The sequence below is a fragment of the Stegodyphus dumicola genome, chromosome 12 (assembly GCF_044657685.1).
Source record: "Stegodyphus dumicola isolate Sdum_Otavi_A_Nest chromosome 12, ASM4465768v1".
Taxonomy (NCBI): Eukaryota; Metazoa; Arthropoda; class Arachnida; order Araneae; family Eresidae; genus Stegodyphus; species Stegodyphus dumicola.
This window is the reverse complement of record NC_140779.1, coordinates 81,307,672-81,328,588: the sequence shown is the minus strand read 5'-3', so window position 1 is coordinate 81,328,588 and position 20,917 is coordinate 81,307,672. Positions and strand designations below refer to the sequence as shown.

Sequence of the window (20,917 nt, the reverse complement as noted above, 5' to 3'; positions counted from 1 at the left end):
TGATATTCTAAAAAATTTTAGAAACACTACTTTAATCAAACAATGCAATCAAAATGTAGCTATTTTGTTTTATCCGACCTAGCTATCAGTCAAAATACACTAGATGTTACCAACTATTGAAATAGCCAAAATGTAATTTTGTGTCTAAATCGTATAAGACACCCTATACCTAAATCAAACGTTGTCGAAAGATTTGAGACTCTTATTAAAAGCAATATATTTCAATGAAAAAAAAAAAGAAGACTAAATCTGCACAATTCAAAGGGATTTAACTTCGATTTCTGAAATGAATTTCTAAAGAAACTGTGCAGGTGTGTGTGACAAGATATAAAGCAAATCTTGGCATGACAGGCTAAAAAGATTTCACATAGATTTCACATAGAAATTTAAATTTGGATATCAAAAATGAACTTATTGAATAATATTTTTATTTTATTGAATTATAGCGTTAACCTTTAAAAAATATGTAATTTGTCTCATTCTTTTCCACAACGTTCTTTGTAGGCAAATTAAATTACTATTGAAAAGATAAATGTGCATAAACTACTCCTATAGATTTAAAACATAATCTTTATCAAATTCTTTAGTGATTAAAAATGTAGATCTTGTATGACATGCATGTAAAGGCTGTTCGCACATTTTTTAAACGACTTTCATTGTATTTACAGAAATATTTGGCCTATAATTTTTGTGTTTTAAGTGTTCTATTTGATAACCCTTATTCTTACTTCTCTTTCTACATCGTGATTTCCAAGACAATGAGGCATTTTGTACCGTTGGAAGAGAAGTTTTATCCTATTTCTCTTGAACAGCTTTATAAAGCATAAGGAGAGTTCTTGGTCGACGTCTGATCAGTCCCCTTTTTAAAAGTCCAAAAGACCAAAAATCCATGGGTGATACATCAAGAGATTTAGTAAGGATATGAGTGAAAGGTACAGTCTTAGTACACGTTTCTTGTTCTAATTTTTTTATAAATCCTTTCAAAAAACTTTCTTCAGATTCTTTGAACCATGTTTTAAGATTTTTTTCTTCACTGTGATGGTAATAAATGGATCTCTTTTTGTTACAGTCATTTAAATACATCCGAGATTAATTTATTGTGAGAACATTTTCCATTTTTACTCGAATGCATATTTCACATAAAGAATTCTGCAGCGCGTTCTACGTTCGGCTCTATGTCGTGGAGAAAGAAGATCCACAATATGTTTTTTTAGCCTTTTAATATTCAAATCAGCATTAACCACTTTGTTTACAGTTGCTAAAGGATTTTGCAACTGTCCTTTGACTTGGCGAATTTTCTTTTAACATTAAAAAAAACTTACTTCTGCAACATTTGAAACATTCCTTTTTTCCCTTGGATACGTACTTAGATAATCATTACACGTGAAGCCAAATTTTGACTTCCTCCTCTTTCTTGTTGTAATTATTACCTATCGTAGCTTTAGATGTTGAAAAACTATGGCTTTCATAGCGTTTTTCAATAACTAGGTAGAAGTAATTTTCTTTGGAAAGAGCACAGACATAACCTTGTTTCTTTAAAAGCGCCGTTTTGCATGAAAACAGAACTGTCAAGTAGCAGACGATTATTTATGCATTCAAAAATATAGTTTCCATTGAAAAAAAGAATTTCAAAGCAGACGATTTGTTTTATAACGAAGCAAATTCATCTAAAAATGTGCCAACAGTCTCTGTATAAATTAAACTCATCAAGAAAGTATTGCAATAGAAACTTACCTAATGTTGACGAATAATTGAACATTAACAGAGGAAAAAAGAGACAGCATCAATACAGGAATAAAAAACAAACAGTGGTAAAGTAAGTGAAATGCTAAGAAACAATCTTTTAATATTATTTCTCCAAGCTTATTCTTTTTTATAAAATCCATGCTACACACTTATCTCAAAAAGTAAAAATTACAGCAATGAAAGTTTTTAAGGCCTCTGGCTAATTATAATTGTGAAGTTAACCAATAATTATGAAGTTCATGATCTATGTTTATGTAACTAATCCAACTAAATACATATATACATTTTTAGTTTTTAAAAATCCAGAAAGTATTGTCCGGGAGCTTTACATTTTGTATACAAGCAATAACTGTGTTTTGATGTAAGTGATATTATTTTCTGTTTCTAATGAAGAATTAATGTATTTCGCATTTCTTTGTTACATTTTTTCAAACTTATATTTGGCATAACAATATTCATTAACAATGAAATGTCAAACAAGTTTATTTGGAATATCATTATATAAAAATAAAGATTTTTTTGTAACTCATCTATGTTTTATGGACAAAAACGTGTATATACTGTGAACGTGTGCGTGGATAATAGCAGTATTATCGATTTGTGTACTTTTAATGCATAAAATAATTTACGATTTACAATACATTGTAACTGTGTACAAATAGCATGGAAAAAAAAGAGAAATATTTATTGAGGTGTAAATGGATGCCAAATTGATATTGTAACTTAAAGATTCTTCTGTGAGATCATTTTATAAGGCTAAAATGTAAATTACCAATTATCGTTTTGAGTTTTTTTTTATCATTTGCATCCATTTCACAATGCAATCTTAAATTCTAGAGTAAATTTAACTAGTACAAGTATTTAACAAAAATCCGATAGGCGCTGAGATAAGCAGTGTGCCAAGCAGCATGGCTTAACACGGTCTTATTGTTTTTGTTAAATTAGTTGTTTTAAAACTAGCCAAGAATGATAGATGATATTTTGCCTATAGAGATGAAATTGTACTTGTTAGTAAACATAGCACCAAACTAGTTAGGTAGCTGTTCCTTTGATTAAATGGCAAAAATCTCTCTTCTGGTCTCTTGGACTTTAAGGATATGAAAAACAAAATAATTTGTTTTTCATATCCTTAAAGTCCAAGAGAAACCTTTAAGTTGCAATGACAATATGGCGTCGGTCCTCAAGAAATTACCTTAATTTATTTTTTCTTTCTTTCGGATTACTTCCATATGTGTGTGTGCAGGCTAAAACAGCTCAATCCAAATCGCCAGCAGTGGCTCAAGAAAAATACACTCTTTGAACTGAATTAAAACAAATATTTTATACATGTGTAAAAAATGCTATATATAACTATTGGAATCTATGACTGATGAAATCAATGCAGCTTTGCAATTTTTTTTGAGGGGAGGGATATATTTTCCTTAAATTTAAACTAATATTGTAAATAAAACTATAAACTCGTTATTCAAACTTTATTTAAAATTCAAAAGATTTTAATATATGAACAGTTTTGGATAATACTGAAATAAAATTGTGCAACTGAATCCCATGATGAACCAACACCTGTAACATGAAACGGTACTTACGTATTATCGCAACCAACCTTTATTAGAAATTGCCAAATCTTCAGAATATATGAAAGTCTGGTAATTACTCACATAATAATTACGCAGGTAACCATGCGCATGACAAATATTTTTTTTCCAACGTCGCCAATTTCGTATGCGTTGTTTTTGTTGTGTTCCGAGTTTCAACGGCTCCTTATAGAAAAGTTATAATTATTTTTGTCTTATACTCGATTTTAAAATTTGTGCTTGTATGATTTTCCTATAATAGGAGAGACACAGGTGAAATTTCTGCAGGAATATGTTATTGTCAAAATTTCTAAAGGAACTATGCTTCGAATTCTTTTTCAAGGCGATCGCTGCGAAATTTCGTTTACTACAAAAACAAAAATCCGTTTGTAACTAGGTTTACGGATTGTATTTTGGGATAAATATATAGTTGAAATGTAGAATATGTATGTAATATATAATTTTTTACAATAAAAGTAATTGTTCTTCCTTAAAATTCGCCAAACTGCGCCAAGATGGTTGCGATAATGCGTAAGTATCTATGCAATATAAGTTTTACAAAAGGTGAACTACCACCTTCAAGACGAAAATGGGTAAACAAAGTATACAATCAGCAATAAAAAATCTTTTTAATATCAAGAAATGTAATATAACTTTGTGTTAGAAGATCTGAATGTTCATAGGAGTTTTTAGTTTACACAAACCTTCCATAAAATAATAATTTTTAACTATTTGTTAAGATTTGTGCGTCATTGTTCTCATTAGTTATTAATTGTTCATTCAATTATTCAGTATTTGGCAGAAATATCGTATTATCTACTTATAAAATATGCATTTTTTAAAAAGGAAAAGATCATAATTTTAATCATAACAAAAATCCATGTTTTGTTGATCTAAGAATAATGATATAAGAATGATAGTTTTTATCCAACAATAAATTTCACAAACAAATACAGTTAGTCCACCATATCAATCATAATTATCAATTATAGTTTTGAATAAATGTTTCAGCGTCGAAATTTGCGTAATATATTTTGATGGTGATTCACGACGTCAAATTATATCGCATGGTAGAATTTGTATACCATTTGAACCCTATTGTTATATAAGATCTTAATTAGATTTCTTAAATTAAAGCTTTTGTAGCTCAAGTAATATATGGCACTAAAACTGTCAAGTGATGAAGATAAACAGACTTAGTTCTCGTAGTTAAATTTCTTATCGAACTTATCGAGAAATGTTTTGGATTGGATGTTTAATGATCAGCCACTAATCATATAATGTCTACTATTCATATGTCTGCATACATCGTATTGATAGTTCATTGACTGATAATTTCAAAATTTTTCACTGATATTTGTGAGAAAAAAGTGAATTAATCAACATTATACGGATTCCACCACACTTATGAGTTACACGGAATGAAACGGATTCCATCACACTTATGTAAGAGTTCGACTTTTATTCTAAAACAGACATGAGAGGGCATTCCATGATCTTAATTAAACCGTTATTTTAAGAGTTTTTGCTTAAATTAGTTGACTAGATCTTAATATTTTCAGCCCTTAATAATTTCGTAGGATATTTTACAAAAACAATATGAAAAATTCACCATTAGGTTGTAATGAACCCTGTACAACGTAATGCTTGTTATTTTATATCAAGTTTACCCCTGTAATCAGGTAGGTAAAATGAATTTTGTAATAACATCTTACGCTTACAATCAAAATGCTTCGTGATATCACAGCACAATATCTTGGATCATTTTTGTTACGAATGAACACCTCTGGATCAATGCACTTTGTTGATTAATGTTATGCTTCGAGCAAATCAATTACGGTTGCATGACACTTCGGATTAATTCAATAACATCTTTGAAACTATCCATTCATGAATTGTGAACAATGAATTAGCTCACATATACTTAAATAATTTGTAGCAAATTAGTTTGGCTCGATGTATACTCTTGATTGCTACAAGATGTGCTATGATTCTGTATCATAGTCTTCTGTTGGATTTATCGTGGTTGGACTTGTGCTATTAAGATAGTAGGCGCTGAAAGGTAGCTGCTCTGGGGGGTTGATGTGGAACACAGAAAGGAAAGCATGGACTACAGTTGATGCAAAAACAATCCAAACAGCTGCGTCGTTGAGTTTTTCTGCTCTGGCTTGCTGGGAAGCTTCATTGATGTCACAATGGCCCTTGAGGATGAGGACAGATCCCAGGCACATCTATGAAGAAAGAACAACGAAAGCTCACCCCGAATGTCCGGGTGTTTATGTTTAATTATACACTGGCAAATGTTTTAATTCGCATTGAATTGCTTACTGCCTTTCCTAAAAAATGACTGCATATGTTCTGCTACAGAAATTGCATAGTTTAAGGGAGGTGGGAAAAGGGAAATGAAAGTAGTATTATTTCCAAAGCCGTGAAAAATACATTAGATTTAGTTATATTATTGTTGATAAAAAGTAAAAGAGAATAGCAAACAAATTTATATGCATTTTAAGGGAGGGGGGACTTTATTTGGAAAACCCAAAACCACTATCACAATTAAATGTTAAATAACAATTCGTTTCCTTAAGCTTTCGTGCTAGGGGGAATTCAAAGTTGGTAATATGCTGGATTTTAATCAATAACCTTGATTAATTTGATTCTAAAATTATTCGAGAAAATAATAATTATTTGGAATAGCTGGATGATAAAAACAAAATGAGTTTAATGTCGTGAAGAAGCATACGGTAATTTAATATCAAGCGCAAAAAATTTGTTAAATTAAACTATTTATTTTTAAATTTTAGATTATATTACTATTGATGGCTATTTATTTTAACTATTATTTTATATTAATATTATGAGAAACTTAATATGAAGTCTTACGAGTTTTTTTCGCAAATATTTATTTCAGACCTATGAACTATAATAACTTTATGGATATATATTAGTGAAGTAGACGGAAGACACTTTTTGGATATAATTTTAAACTGATAGCTCATTCTTAACTAATTTAATTTACATAATGTTTTGGCATTTATGACATTCCGATCTTAAACTAATTAGAATAAAGATATTATACTGCAGTTAAAATTAAATGTGGGAAATGCGTGTTAACTACTTAAAGACTTGCAAATCTACAGCTACGGTTTTTTTTCAATATACCCGCTTGTGTATAAAGTTGCTTTAAAATTGCAAATAATAAGAGGAGAGAAAATTAATTTAAAATGTTTCCAAATTCTGGTCTAGTTAGTATTAATTATTTTTAAGTGGTTAATTTCGTAGTTAATTAATACAATTTAATAAATAATCTGTTTTTATTCTATAAATAAAAATTTCAATCCATTGCTTTGCGAAAATTTCGAATTTATATTTTAAAAAGAAACAGATTTTGTGAAAAGTAAAAAAAAAAAAAATTTCTGCAGTTCTATTTTTAACACATTTTTGTATTTTGTAAAACATCAAAGAGAGCAGGTAAACGAAATCAGTAAGAAAGTATTACCTGTAAAATAATGGAAAGGCTTATTAGAGTCATCATAACGTAATAAAATTCGTGCTCTTTTCCAACTTGCAATAAGTATTTGAGTTGCGATGCATTTGCTGTTAGCAGGGCCACATCTAGCAAGCCTTGTGCTATGGTTTTCTTCGTGGCGTATACATTAGCATCCAGAACGCCGGTTTGTGACCCTTTAGCTGCAGGCTCTCCGCCAGGAGCCTGTAAAATTTAATTTGATTTTAAAACTATTGTAACTTATATTTACCCGCAATAGTTTAATTAAAAATTTTGTATGAAATAACAAGTACATATGTGCATCAAATTGTCTTAAATTATTAGCAATACAAAGACAAAAAATTATTGGAAAATTTTTCCCAAATTTCTACCTATAGTAATTAATTTATTAATTAATAATTAATTTATACATATGTAAAATTTAAGAGAACAATACCTTTAAAAACAGCTGACAGTTTTAGAAAGTTAACTTTCAAATCTAACTGAAAGAAACGTACTTTAATATTAAAAGCATTCCACTTTTCATTTGAAATGAAATCTCTTTCCATGTGAATGTAAAATATGTAATTTAAAAGTTTCAGTTTAAGTTAAAACTAAAATCCGTAAAGAAGTTTGTATTAAAATAATACAATTTACTACGGTAAGGAAAATTTATGATGATAGTACATATATATATATATATATATATCAGTTTTTGAAATTCATGGAACAGAAAACTTATTCTGTCGATAACTTGAATCTTCATGAGTTCTGTCCCTGAATAAAATGAAAATATTTACATAATTATCGATAAAGATATAAATTTTTCGAAACAATTTTTTATTGAAATCCAGGTAATTTGAATCGATTTGAAGTGTACCTTAAATGTGAAGGACAAATAACAATTCATTTTTATAAACGATATTATAAAAGTCGAAGCATTTTTCTGACTTGTAAAATTAAAAAACATCTGATGTGTACACCACATGACTTCTTTATACGGAATATTAAATTATACGTATTTTTTTGCTTCATTTCATTTAAACTTATTCCCTCGCATTTCATTATATTTCTCATTCAATTAATTCTGTTCTCAGTTCGCGACAAGGCAAAAATACATAAAACCTCAAAATATCTTCAGTAAAAATTGAAAAATATAGAAAAAAATAAAACACCAAATACATTTAAAACAAAAATAAAAAAAATTACAATTAAATTATAATTTGTGCGCAAAAACAAGCAGTTCGGACCTCAGGCAACAAGGCAGATTTTTCCGTGCACTAAAATGAAAGTTTAATTTTGGTCCCACAAGGCAAAAAGACACTGAAGGTGCAGAAACTGAATTCACTATTCTGCCGGGTTTCAAATGTAAACAAATACGGCTGCTATGGGAAACGAAAATTAGGCTTAGCCGCCCTTAAACAACTCTTAAATTATTGATAATTCTACAACTAGTGCATGCAGATTAACTAAAGGCATAAAAACATTAACCGAAAGATAAGAACAACAGAATTCAATCATTTTTAAAGCAAAAGATGCGCAATTTATCAACATATAAGAATAAAAAAAACTGAGCTCACTGAGCCGAGTAATAGAGTGGGTTTATTCTACTAAATTTATAATAGGAGATAATATAATCAATATTTCTTTAGCAAATAAATTATTATTATCTTACTTTGCAGCTATTGCGCAAGTATTAGAAAAACTTGTTTTCGAATTAAATGAATTTTAGCTCATTCAATATATATATATATATACTTTCGATACGCCCTGCAACCAAAAACAGAAGGCGCGCAACTACTTATTATAGCAGTTCTATACACGAAATTTCAACTTTATGAGGCTACTCGTTTTTGAGTTACGTGAGATATTGTACATACATACATACGTTACAGACGCCACGAAAAAGTCTCTTCTGAATCCATTTTAAATCAGTTTTATAATTCGTTTTGGGAAAAAGAGTCTTTTATTCTGTCCTTATGTACAGGTACAGGATGGAAAAACATCATTAAATTGCATTCAATAGTGGTCAAAATGCATATTTTAGTTGAAATATGATACCCGGAATTTTTCGTGATTACAATACTTCCTTTACTTCCTGCAAGGAAGTAATAATGTAATTCAAAATTTAAATAAAATTTCAATAAATAAAACATACTTTCTTTTAATTAAAAATGCTTGTTATTTAAAAATTTTAGCAAATTTTGATAGGTGTTATATGTTTGCAAGACTTGCATTTGATTTATAAATTTTATATGTTATATTTTGAGCACATATAACACTACTTAAAAAGCACACATCATGTAAAAAATTTAAAAATTCTGCTGTAAAATTTAGGATAAAAAAGGGAAAAGAATTTTATAGCTGAATTTACCAAATTTAGATTAAAATAAACTAATAACAATTTAATTTAAAGGTAACAATTTTTCTAAAGAGATATTATTTTATCAATGCAATTGGTAAATCATTAAAAAAATAGGTTTCAAAAGGACGATTAAATAATTTTCAAAATTTTCAAGCAAATTGAAAAGTTGTGCAATTTAATGTTGATTGCGTACTTCAATACATTTTTCCGGCCTGAAGGTACAGAACAAACTCAGAGCACGGCAATTTGGATTAGTACTGTATTCGAATTTTCAAAAAATGAAACCATGTAAAACATTGTAAATAAAAAAAGAGGATAATATTATAAAAATATCAAAGCTTAGAATACAGTATCGTTGTAACTATTAAGGGAAAGAAATTAAAGCATTTTATAAGATTATGGGCATGCTTAATTCATAAGAATTATAAAAATAAGTTTCTAATAAATAAATCTGAGTTTGCAATGAATAATTCAAACGCAAATACATAGGAAGTTTTTTTCCGATATATTCAAATAAAAAAAAAAAAAAAAAAAAAAATAGTATAAAAAAGGGGGAAATTTTGATAAGTAGGTAGTAAAAATTTTAAATTTGGAATTTTTGTGGCAATTTGATTTCGTTTTGAATGAGCGCAGCTTTAATCTACGTCATTTTGAGCTTCATCATTAATTTCTTATCAGCATTTAGATAAATGGACATATCATTTATGGAGAAAATAATTTCGCTTGTGAGAGAAAAGAGTAGACATGTAGAGGTATTTTTTGGAAGCATACAAGCATACATACTGGAATACGCACCCAACGTGCAGACCACGACACTACGAAGGCATACGAAGAACGCGGGAGAAATACCTTATATACTCCCCCTTTTAAAGGGCGTCTGGGGTTTTAGAGGACTCAGTCGCCAAATTCTGGGTGTGGAGAATCATCATCCAACATCCTTTTTAGTTCGGGCCTCTCTGTAGAGTCATTAGGTTATTTTTTAAAGCAGGAGTGCTGAAAAATGAGCAAAGCCCTCGCCGGGTATCCAACCACGGATCTCTGGAAGACGCGCCCAACGTGCAGGCCACCACACCACGAAGGCGTGCCAAGAAGGCTGGAGAAATACCTTATAGACTAAATAATGTTCCAAATATTCTAGGTCATGGTGCGTTTTCAAAAAGATAATCAGGAGGTCGCGAAATATATAATGGTACCTAAGCACCTGCTCTAAAGACTATTTGGGATAAGGAGCACTTGTCCTCCGAGATAATAAGTCTATTATCTCTCTGATGTGCGAACATTACAAAGAAGCCGACATATTACCGTGAATCAGATTGATTTCTGAGCTATGGCAGTAAAATTCTTCAAAATAATACTAGATGGAAATAGAAATGGGAGCAGTTCAATGACTGTAACATTGTAGGGATTTTATTAAACATTCACCCATTTCTCCAGTATTATCCAGGCTCTGAAATTTAAACTTGTCTTCTTATTGGCACTCGAGTATGAGAACATTTAATTTTCATTCCTTGCGGTTAGGAAAATTGCCTGTGTTATAATCCAGTGGCATAACAGCAAAAATGAATATTCTCTGTAAAATGGTCAAATTCTCTCATGGTCACACTGTAAAAATTCATGGGAAGGAGATTGAAATTTTCTCATTGTTTTGCAGAATACAGATTATAGCTGTCAATCTAATTGTCATCTAGGTCTTCTTATTGTTTCCAAAATGATTAGGATCGGATTCAAGTCTAGCAGCTATCGGAATGCTGGGTTTTAATTTCAGAGTGGTCTGTCAAAAATGAACTGATCAAACACACGCAACAGACACCATGAACAGAGTAATCCTGTGAATCTTGGAACAAACAGAAACGTCATGAAATTTTAATACCAACTTCATAACCTGATACAGCAGATTCCGTAAAATTAAATTTGAAGTCTTAAAAAATAAATAAAGAGAACAACTTAACTATAGAATCATTAAAATTAGGCCTGAAATCTTAAGGTTCAAAATAGTTCGAATTTAGAAACTAGTATTAAAATAAAATCAAGTACAAAAATTTTAGAATTTTAAGGGAGCTAGGAACTTTCTTATTAATTTCAGAAAAAATGCTTTATAACAGAACTTGTCATTATAGATTATTTCATCAAATTATATCCTCAAAAATAAAACCCATGTATATTAAACCGCACTTAAACTTGGTAAACCTCAGTGCAATAAAACTGAATGCAAGCCCGTGCAACATACTTAACATAAACCTTCTTAAGAGTCATCAAAATTCCAAGTTTGATGATCACAATGGAAAAGATCAAAGTAGTAATTGATTTTTTAAATCTCACTTTTACAAATGCTATTCCTCCGCCTCTCGGAGTGACAACGATGGATCGATTCTGTGCCATCTATAATAAGTCCATTAAAGCGACCAGGTACGCAAGTCTTTAAAAAGGAAGACCCTCACAGTTTGATGGCCATCTGTGAAATGGCTGCATTTTAGTCGGATTACGCGGTTGCTACGACAACGCCTGTTTACAAGTTCCTAATCGCGTGACCACTGCCGTATTTAACCACTAATGCGCACTTATATAAGCAAATTTATGCACTAAGGCAATTATACAAAAATGAACGGAACAAAAAAGAATCTTGGTCCCTAGGGATTTGAAAAAAGTTAGCTTCAAAGCCAACAACAGCTTTTTTGAAACTATCCATCATAATCAGCCTTGCCCTTTAGGTAGCAGTTAAAACCATTTTATGATAGTTTTCTTGGCAAGAAATCCTATCTAGTACTATTAATTTATTAGACAAAAGTCTTTCAGTGCTTTAAAATCACTTAGCAACATCCCATAATAATTGGTTCAATGCCTATACCTTCCATACAAACTTCATTAAATAATTCGAAAAAGCCTTGGATTTTTTTACATGGAAATTTGATAAGTAAATAATTTACAGGCTAACTGTCTTAGTTATTTATTATATAGTTTATATTTTAAATTATGAATAAATTAATAACCAAAAATCAGATAAAAAATTTGCTAACTTGATAATAGCTTTTCTTACTACGAATCTTCCTCTTATAACAAAAATAATGTAAGATTTGTCTAAGGAGATCTTAATCAAGTTTGATTTTTCAGCGGGAATAAATGTTTTTTGCTAATATTTTTATTAAGTCACCAACTCAAATTGTCATTCATCATGGTTAAATAATTATGTCTTATCTTAGTGATCGATTTTTAAGATATTAAGGAGCCAGCCTTGAAAAATTAATTGGGAAGTAATGATACTCACAATGAAAATTTGCGCAGTACGTCCTTTTTACTTCCTTGCACGAAGTAAAGGAAGTATTGTAAACACGAAAAATTCCGGGTACCATATTTCAAAGAAAATATCCATTCTGAATGCAATTTAACAATGTTTTTGCGTGACATCTGTACGTAAGGACAGAATAAAGGACTGTTTTCCCCCAAATGAATTATAAAACTGATTTAAAATGGATTCAGAAGAGATTTTTTTCCGTGGCGTGCGTACGTATATATGTATGTCTCTCGCATACCTCAAAAATGAATAGCCTCAGAACGTTGCAATTTTGTATGTGAGACTGCTATAACATGTAGATGTGCACCTCCTTTTTTGGTTGCAATCGACCGCAAAAAAAGTATATAAATATATGTATCACATATATCCACTCTGTTACTCAGCTCAATGAGCTCAATTTCTTTCTTTATTCTTGCATGTTTGTAAATTGTGCATTTTTTGCTTTGGAAATGATTGAATTGTATTGTCCTTATCTTACGGTTAAGGTTTTTATGCCTTTAGTTAACCTGCATGTTGTAGTTGTAGAATTATGAACAATTTAAAAGTTATTTAAGTGCTGTTAAGCCTAATTTTTTACCATAGCAGCCATATTTGTTTACATTTTAAACTTAACAGAATAGTGGATTTATTGACAATATAACAACAAAGTAACACCTTCTTTTATTATTGCGAATTAAATTAGGCTTAATCCATTCTGGAATTATCATTTAAGTTATTAAATTATCCCCTATATTGACTCAGTATAGCGTCCAAAACAAATTAAATCAGTTTCTACGCCTTCAGTGTCTGTTTGCCGAGTGTGACAAAAAGTAAACTTATAGTTTTGTGCACCGAAAAATCTGTCTTCTTGCCAGCTGGCCAACTTGCTTGTTTTTGTGCAGAAACTGTAATTTTAATTTTAATTCTTTTTTGTAATTTTTTAAAACTGTATTTGGTGTTTTATGTTTTTTATATCTTTAAACTTTTAATGAAGATATTTTGTGTTTTTATTATTTTTGCTTTGCCGCGAAGTGAGAACTGAATTAATTGAATGAGAAATACATCTCTAATGAAACTCAAATTATAACTTAACTATTAAATAGGTTAAAGACAAAGGATCGTTTACTACTAGTTTCATTTCTGTTTATGTATAAAATATATTAGGAAAATTGTGCGACTGAATATTTCTTTAATGCTTGACCATGATTTTATAAATGAATTAAATATGTTATCATTTCAGACTGAGACATTTTTTCCCTTAGTAACAACTTGCAGAAAGCATAAGAATTTTTCAGCGCATATTTTAGAGATAAAAAGTGCCAACAATAAAAATTATTTCCCATACTTTAAGTTAAAAAGAAAAAATAAATCAAAGAAGGACATACATGCTCTAAGTTTCATAGCAAAATATTTTTAATATAAATATTTGGATATGCAAATATCTTGAAAGACCACTATGCATATTCAGTTTTCCAGAACAAACATCTTTAAGTTACGTTTTATGTAACATATTTATTTAGGAGCATGTGTTTCAAGTTCTCATTCAAAAATTTTGAAAATGTTACATTTGAAATTCTGTACTTAAAAGGAAATTTGGTTTTTACACGATCTCCAAGTTGAGCATTTTCTTCACTTCTTATAGAGTGAAAGTGTCTTAAAATATGTAATTTTGAAGCTGTATTTCAGTGCTTGCATATTACAGACATAACTATATTTCTGAATTATCTTCAATACTATAAATAATAAATTATTAATCTGACCGTCTCTCTGGGGTATGTGTGTGTGTGTGTGTGTGTGTAGAAATCCTAACTTTGCGTGGTTTTACATTTAATAATATATATTATTTTCGTGTAATTTTTTAAAAGGTACTGTGTAATCCAAATTGTCGCAAATAGAAAGCTTATCTTAATTGATGTATGGTTTTACTCGGAAACGTACACCTATGACCAACTGTTCAGTATATTATTTGATTGAAGTACATTAATACATGTAGTTTTCTTTAAATGCACTGTATTTAACATAATAAAAATATACTGTTAGTTTTTTATGACGATCAGTTAATATATATTCAGAGTAAAACGCACCTATTTTGAAAAAAAATTATCTTTATAATTTTTGGAAGATTCCTCGACATTTTGCCCAAAATGTAATATTCATATCACGAATGAGCATATCGCTACTAGATTTCTTTTGAGGATTAAGTGGCATTTGGTAAGAGATTCTTATCACGAATAAACTTTCTCTTTTCAGAATATTCTGATAGCTCATTGGTATTCAATTCAAAGTGGTATATTCAAAATAGAAAATTATGTAATCAGATCATTAAGAATATGCGGTCGATAAGAGTTATGAATAAAGTATGCAATAATGCTTTTCAGCTGTGAGCTTTTGAGCTTTAATGTGTTTAATATTCTGTAATGCGTGGTAATTAAATGTTTTCGTGATATTACTAAATTTATCATAAACGGCTCTTTTTTTAATCAAATTTTTCTTTTCCCTGAATACAATATTCTATACATATCTTTGTCGGAGAGCAACCAAAGAATTGTCTACAGAGTCAACAATGTTTTTGTATTATATTTAGATGAATAGCAAAATTATAGGCGCAGATTATGTGTCTATGAAACAATTCAAATAATAAACAATTGTGTCATTGATTTATAAGGTTTAATGTCTTTTATTACTGTAAAATGTGATTAACCTTTTGGGAGGCTTCAAGCGACTTATCGTTATATTTAAAATTAAAGTGAGAAGCTTCAGAAAGATGTAAAAGACCTTTTATACTATTAAACTTAATATGATGAACAGAAGGTACTTCTGGTACTTACAAAGTCCGCAAGCAGTTATGGCGAGAAACTTAAGTAGTAATTGAAATGAAGAACTAAATTTAAGTAGCTAATAGCCCAAAAGCTACACGGAGTAAATTTGGCGCGAAGTTGGCTCAGAATTCATCGGCGTGAACTTAACTATCGGCACATAGGCAAGAAGCACTGCCGATATCTAGAACAGCAGAACTAATTATCTAGAACTGTCTATCTAATTATCTAGAATAGCAAAGCTGGTTACGTGCCTTCAAGCTGCAGAACGCACTTTGTCTTAACAATATCAAAGCCTCCTTTAAATACAGTCGAGATAATTTGCATTCTGACAAGAAGACGGAAAGGAAGAAATGACAGCAAAGATTCCAAAAAATAAAATAACTCTTATGTAAACTAAATAAACCTCATTAAAAAAATATTATTTTTTTTTAAATTTTGTATTGATATATTCTTATTTAATTATTTTTAGCTATTTTAAATTAATTCTTTTAAATTTAATTTTTTATTAGGTTTGCTATTCACATATAGCAAAAAAGTAACTTTTAGATTAGGTTGATTGCTTAAAGGAAAATATACGAGTGTCATTTGTTTAAAGAAGAGTTGCATTCCTTGAGGATTTTTTTATAGAAATGGTCTCATATTTATTTTAATTGAGAAAAACCTTGCAGAAACCTTATGCATAATTCCGCTCACCGGAATTTGAATTCAAATAGCTCTATGAATCAAACTTTAAACTTTAAACGTTAAAAGAATTAAAATGCTGTAATTATAGTTTAAAGACAAAAGACTTAAAATGCTATAATTATTCAATACTTTGCACAGACATTAGGTATTTTTTTAAAGAGAAATGAAAGAGATGAAAAATAAGCAATGCCCTCGCCGTGACTCGAACCACAAACCTCTCGAATACGCGTCGAGTGTGCTGCCCACTACACCGCGAAGGTTTGCTAAGTAAAAATAAAATATCCTATAGACCCACCAGCGGCCGAGCGGTAACGTCGCTGAACACTGGTAGTTCGGTGCGAGGTTTGAATCCCGCGAACGGGCTGGATGCATGGGTGTTTTCGTGGTTTTCCCCATGTGTAACGTGTATACGAGCCAGTTTCCCTTAAAAAGTCCTCCACGAAGGCATCCCTCCCTTAAAGCAGATAGCCCTCGAATGCTTTGCCGTAATCTAATAAACCAACTAACCAACCAAAATACCTTATAACTTTAATTCCTCCCTTACAAAAAAGACATATTTTGCAGTCATTATGTTTTCCACTCGAATAAGAATTAACTCAAAGCAAGCTGATTACATGAATTTTACCCAAACCTTAACCATTCCAACTCTAAACCACGAAAAAAAGTCTGCTGCTGCCGATCATATACCTTATTCATATTTAATTGTCTGGGTAGTAGTCAAACGGATTATGAATGCCATCATTCCCTTTAATGTTCGTCTTTTTTATCTGTTTCACACACTTCTGTGCACGTGAATTTTCAGTTTCCGGTTTTATGTCACGTAGTTCAAATATGCTTGATAGGTTTTTGGAATCGTTAGCCTTCTCAAATTCTAGAAATCATCCACATTAATGACATTTTTATTTGAATTTGCTTTTATTGCTCAGCTTCCGGTAGCATACGTAATCCATGATCATGCATGAAAGCTTTTCATGAATCCTGTCGAAGATATTCATCACAAAATTCTGCAAGCCTAGGTATTATGAAAAACTACTGATATGCACAGCAGCAATAAATATCTGAAGTTTGAAAACTTTCAGTCAAAAATTTTACTCTTAACATTAAGTAGAGTTTTTAAGTTAACTAATAATCTATTTTGTTAATATTCCCGCTGATGTCAGGTATAAATTAGATATATTGTGACAAGATAACAGTAGCTATCTGAGATGGATATGTGGAATTGCGTAAAACCATTTTTTCACTGAAAACTGCAGAAATCAACTCATGTGCTTAAATATGCTGAAAAGATAATAAATTCTAGTATGCATTCATTGATATGTTCATTTCTGGCAAAATACAACCTAATCGTACGATATTACAGACGATACAGTAATATTTTCTAATCTTTAAAACATTAACTTATAAATTTTCAAACCCATAATTTCTGTAAAATCATTTACTGTTTAAAGTAGATGTTAAAAATTGCGTGAATTATAATTGTGAATAGCCACATTCAATCGAAGACTGTTCTTTAAAATAGAGAAGAAAATTAGAATAATTTCTCACATAAATTGTCCAATGATCATTCTTTTAATATAAATTGCATCCACTGTACTTAATTTTGATTCTTCCTGCTAAATATTATGCCAAGTATTTTTTAACTGGATAATGTTATTATACATTTTATGATTTTCTGGCAGTTAAAAGGCATTGGTTTCAGATGCTTTATTTAGCTTAGGTTAAAACATTTCTAAATCTAATTTATATGCGAACGTGTCTATGTTTTACTGGCAAGCGATGGCAAAGAACAGAAGCGTATTAAGCGGCTGGTGGACCTGGCGGCCGCCAGGGGCTCCGAACTTCGAAGGAACACCATGAACACATGATTATTTAGAAATACACGCTTTTTCTGAATGAAATCGATAATGAATTGAAACGTTTTACTACAATTAGCTCAATTAAATATTTTATCCTTTAATCCATTTTACCTAAATGTCTGCATCGAAAAACATAGTTAAATTTTGTTACATTCTCTTATCTACGCATGTAGAATGGGTGCACCAACAGAGTTCAACCTTTATCAAAACCGATAAATAGGGTGTTAATTATGATGTTCCGAATAAACAGAGGTACTTCAACGCACACAAATACATAAGATAAACACAAGTACGTACATAATGTAAACTAGGAACCTAAATTCTTAAATTTAAGAAAGATCATTTCAGACGAAATTAATATACATACTTAATAATGTAAGCGTAATAAAAGGGACATTTTTATCGTGGAGAATAATAGTGATGCAAATATAATGCAAAAACAAACATAATGCAAGAATAATACATTAAGCAATGAAATATATTTATTAATAAGCATTTCATAGATAATCATTCTGAATGATCATAGAGGGCTAAACATTGTAAGGAGACTTGTTATAACTGTAAATTGAAATAATGCTATTTTGGCTCTCTCCTGTTTATCTTTTTCTCTTCTTAGAAGTGATGTCCTAAAATTTCTCGAAAACGATCACCAGTAATTCGAAGCAATTTTGCGGTCGAGTGAGGGTGTTCGCCTTAGAAAAATGACTACCACTGTTGTGCCTAATCTTTTATTCTGCAAGACATACTGGTCAGTTTCAGATATTTCGGAAGTGACTGCTGTGAAAGCTTTCTAAATGTTTTGCTGACAGTATCACAGGAGACTCTGACTGATAATTATTATTCATGATCCATTAAGCAATATACGACTTTCTTTATTTTTTTAACTAAGTTTGGCGGCATTATATACAAAAGCTGTTATAAATCGTATTGAAAATCAAAAATGACTGTTTTAAATCATATTGTTGGCATTTTGCCTTAACACTTTAAATAGTGTTTGCCCTCTTCAATTTTCGGATCTGCTGCTTTGAGTGTAGTTGAATGTGCATCGTATATGGGCTTTGTTCTGCTCATTGTCGAAAATCTTTATTGCCATTCGGTATTTGGTAAATTGATAAGTAAACATTTAAAATAATAACTGAATAGCTGTTACAAAGGAAATAACATTTCAGTTTAATTACAATTAAAAAAATTATATCATATCATGGATATTAATTACAATTTCAAAATTACCTTATTTTACAACAAAGCAAATAGTTCCCATTTCTGAAATATATGTTCTTCCAATTTAGATTTGTTAATAAGCTAATATACATAATACCTTTACAGGAAGCTAAAGGGACTGATGGGGTGCGGAATCGCAAGCACATTCCTTCTCCGTCCGTATTTCTTTCAACGGGTCATTTCCACGGGTATTGAAACGTGCTCCACCACAAGGACTCAAAATATAACTATATTTCAGAACTAAGTAATTCCAGAATTGCAGCATTTCAGAATATTAATGACATTTTATGAATGCAATATGGTGCTCCTTCGCACGTGGCCGCAATTTTTCGGCAAGTGCTATAACAGCACTTTGGAGATAGAGTTATTTATTATTTGAACTACAGACTTATATTTAAGTCTGTAGTTCCTTGGCCATCGAGATCCCCTGACCTCATCCTGAAAGATTTCTGGTTCTGGGTTATCTGAAATCTAAGGTGTGCACAACAAATCCACGAGATCTGTCAGGATTAAAAGACGCCATAAAATGTGCGGTCATATAGATTCCTTCTGCGGTGTTACGTCCGTTGCTGTTCTGAACAATTTCCCGCATGCAGTGCATTATCGTCTGCGAAGGTGGACGGTTGAAAACTTGTAATTCCAATAAAAGTCCCCCCTCCTCTTTTGTGTTGTCCTTGGTCTTTTACATTGTTGTTCTTTACAAATTTTTATGTTGACAATTTTTATCATACGTGCATAGTTTCAACTAAAATATTTGTTGTTTTCCACCGATGAGTAATGCCGGAAGAAAATGGTACTGCTAAATATATATCGATTTATTATTCATCAAAATTCGAATATGATCAATTTCTTTTCGAAGAAAAACTTTTAATTCTGTATCAGTTTGTTTCAGAAGGTCAAGTGAAAATACAATGCAGCTCAATACAAAAATATGGGGCAAAAAAATCGATTTTTCTGCTTATATTTCCAGACAGGAAGAAAAATGAATACAGATTCGTATTAATGTAAAAGGTTGAGGAAGCAATCGATTCTTTACCTGTCACGTCTATGAAGTTCAAGTTTAATATTAGAGCTGACAGTATTGAACGTATAACTATTTATTTTTGTGGAATGAACGTTCTAATGTGAAGATTTTTTCCTACTAATCTCAGAATAATGCTTTTTTGAAGCATTTTTATACCTAGTAGAATTTTAGAAATACTGCAGAATTTTGAAATGGGTTATTGGAAACAAAATATGTTTAATTAAGTTATCATTCGTGCAGAATATTTTTGATAAATATATGGCAGAATTAATTTTTTAAGTATCACTTTTCAAAATTTCAATGTAGCTAGTTTATTTAATTAAATCTTCAAATGAAACCAATAACAATCTGCTAAGTTAAATTGTCTCATCAAAGAATTTTACAGTCTTATATAATGCTACGTTAAAACGACATACGTATACATTTAATAATTCGAATTACTAGACTCGCAAAATACTTAAAGTTCTCGGGTTTGGTTTTCAAAGGCTGAAATAGTATTTCTAATATGTATAATGTGTAATATGTATAATATTTCTAATATGTAGCACAAAATACAAGATAGTTTCTTTCAGAAATGTTTTCTGAGAACACATCTTTTTTACAAATATATTCAAAGTGAGATTACATTAGTTTGGTTTATTTTGATAATGAAAAAGCACTCGAGGAATATCTGCTTCAGGTTGCTTTCATGGTGTAATTTTTAGGAGAGATGGCTCGTATATATGTTACATATAAGGACACAACGAAAGCACCCATACACCTAACTCGATCGGCTGGAGTCGAGTCTCGAACCGAACTACCAATATTCAGCGAGTGCTGGTGGGCCTAAGAGCTAACCTTAGAATGCTTGTAGAGACATTAGGTGTTTTGGAAGCA

At 30.5% G+C, this 20,917-nt stretch overlaps 1 protein-coding gene across 4 annotated transcripts in view; it reads right to left on the bottom strand.

Annotated features, from left to right (window-relative positions):
* LOC118183470 (ninjurin-2-like) overlaps window positions 1–20,917 on the bottom strand; it is a 113,640-nt gene that overhangs the window by 7,500 nt on the left and 85,223 nt on the right. For 2 of the 4 annotated variants that reach the window (XM_035353020.2, XM_035353025.2), the window contains exons 2-3: window positions 6,817–7,029; window positions 3,205–5,551 (exon numbers count right to left, since the gene is read on the bottom strand). In XM_035353020.2, coding sequence (XP_035208911.1) covers window positions 5,306–5,551; window positions 6,817–7,029 — 459 coding nt within the window. In that variant the 3' untranslated portion in view covers window positions 3,205–5,305. Of the gene's footprint in view, window positions 1–3,204; window positions 5,552–6,816; window positions 7,030–11,488; window positions 11,643–20,917 lie in introns of those variants that run through there. The other 2 variants (XM_035353024.2, XM_035353021.2) reach the window with 2 other exon arrangements.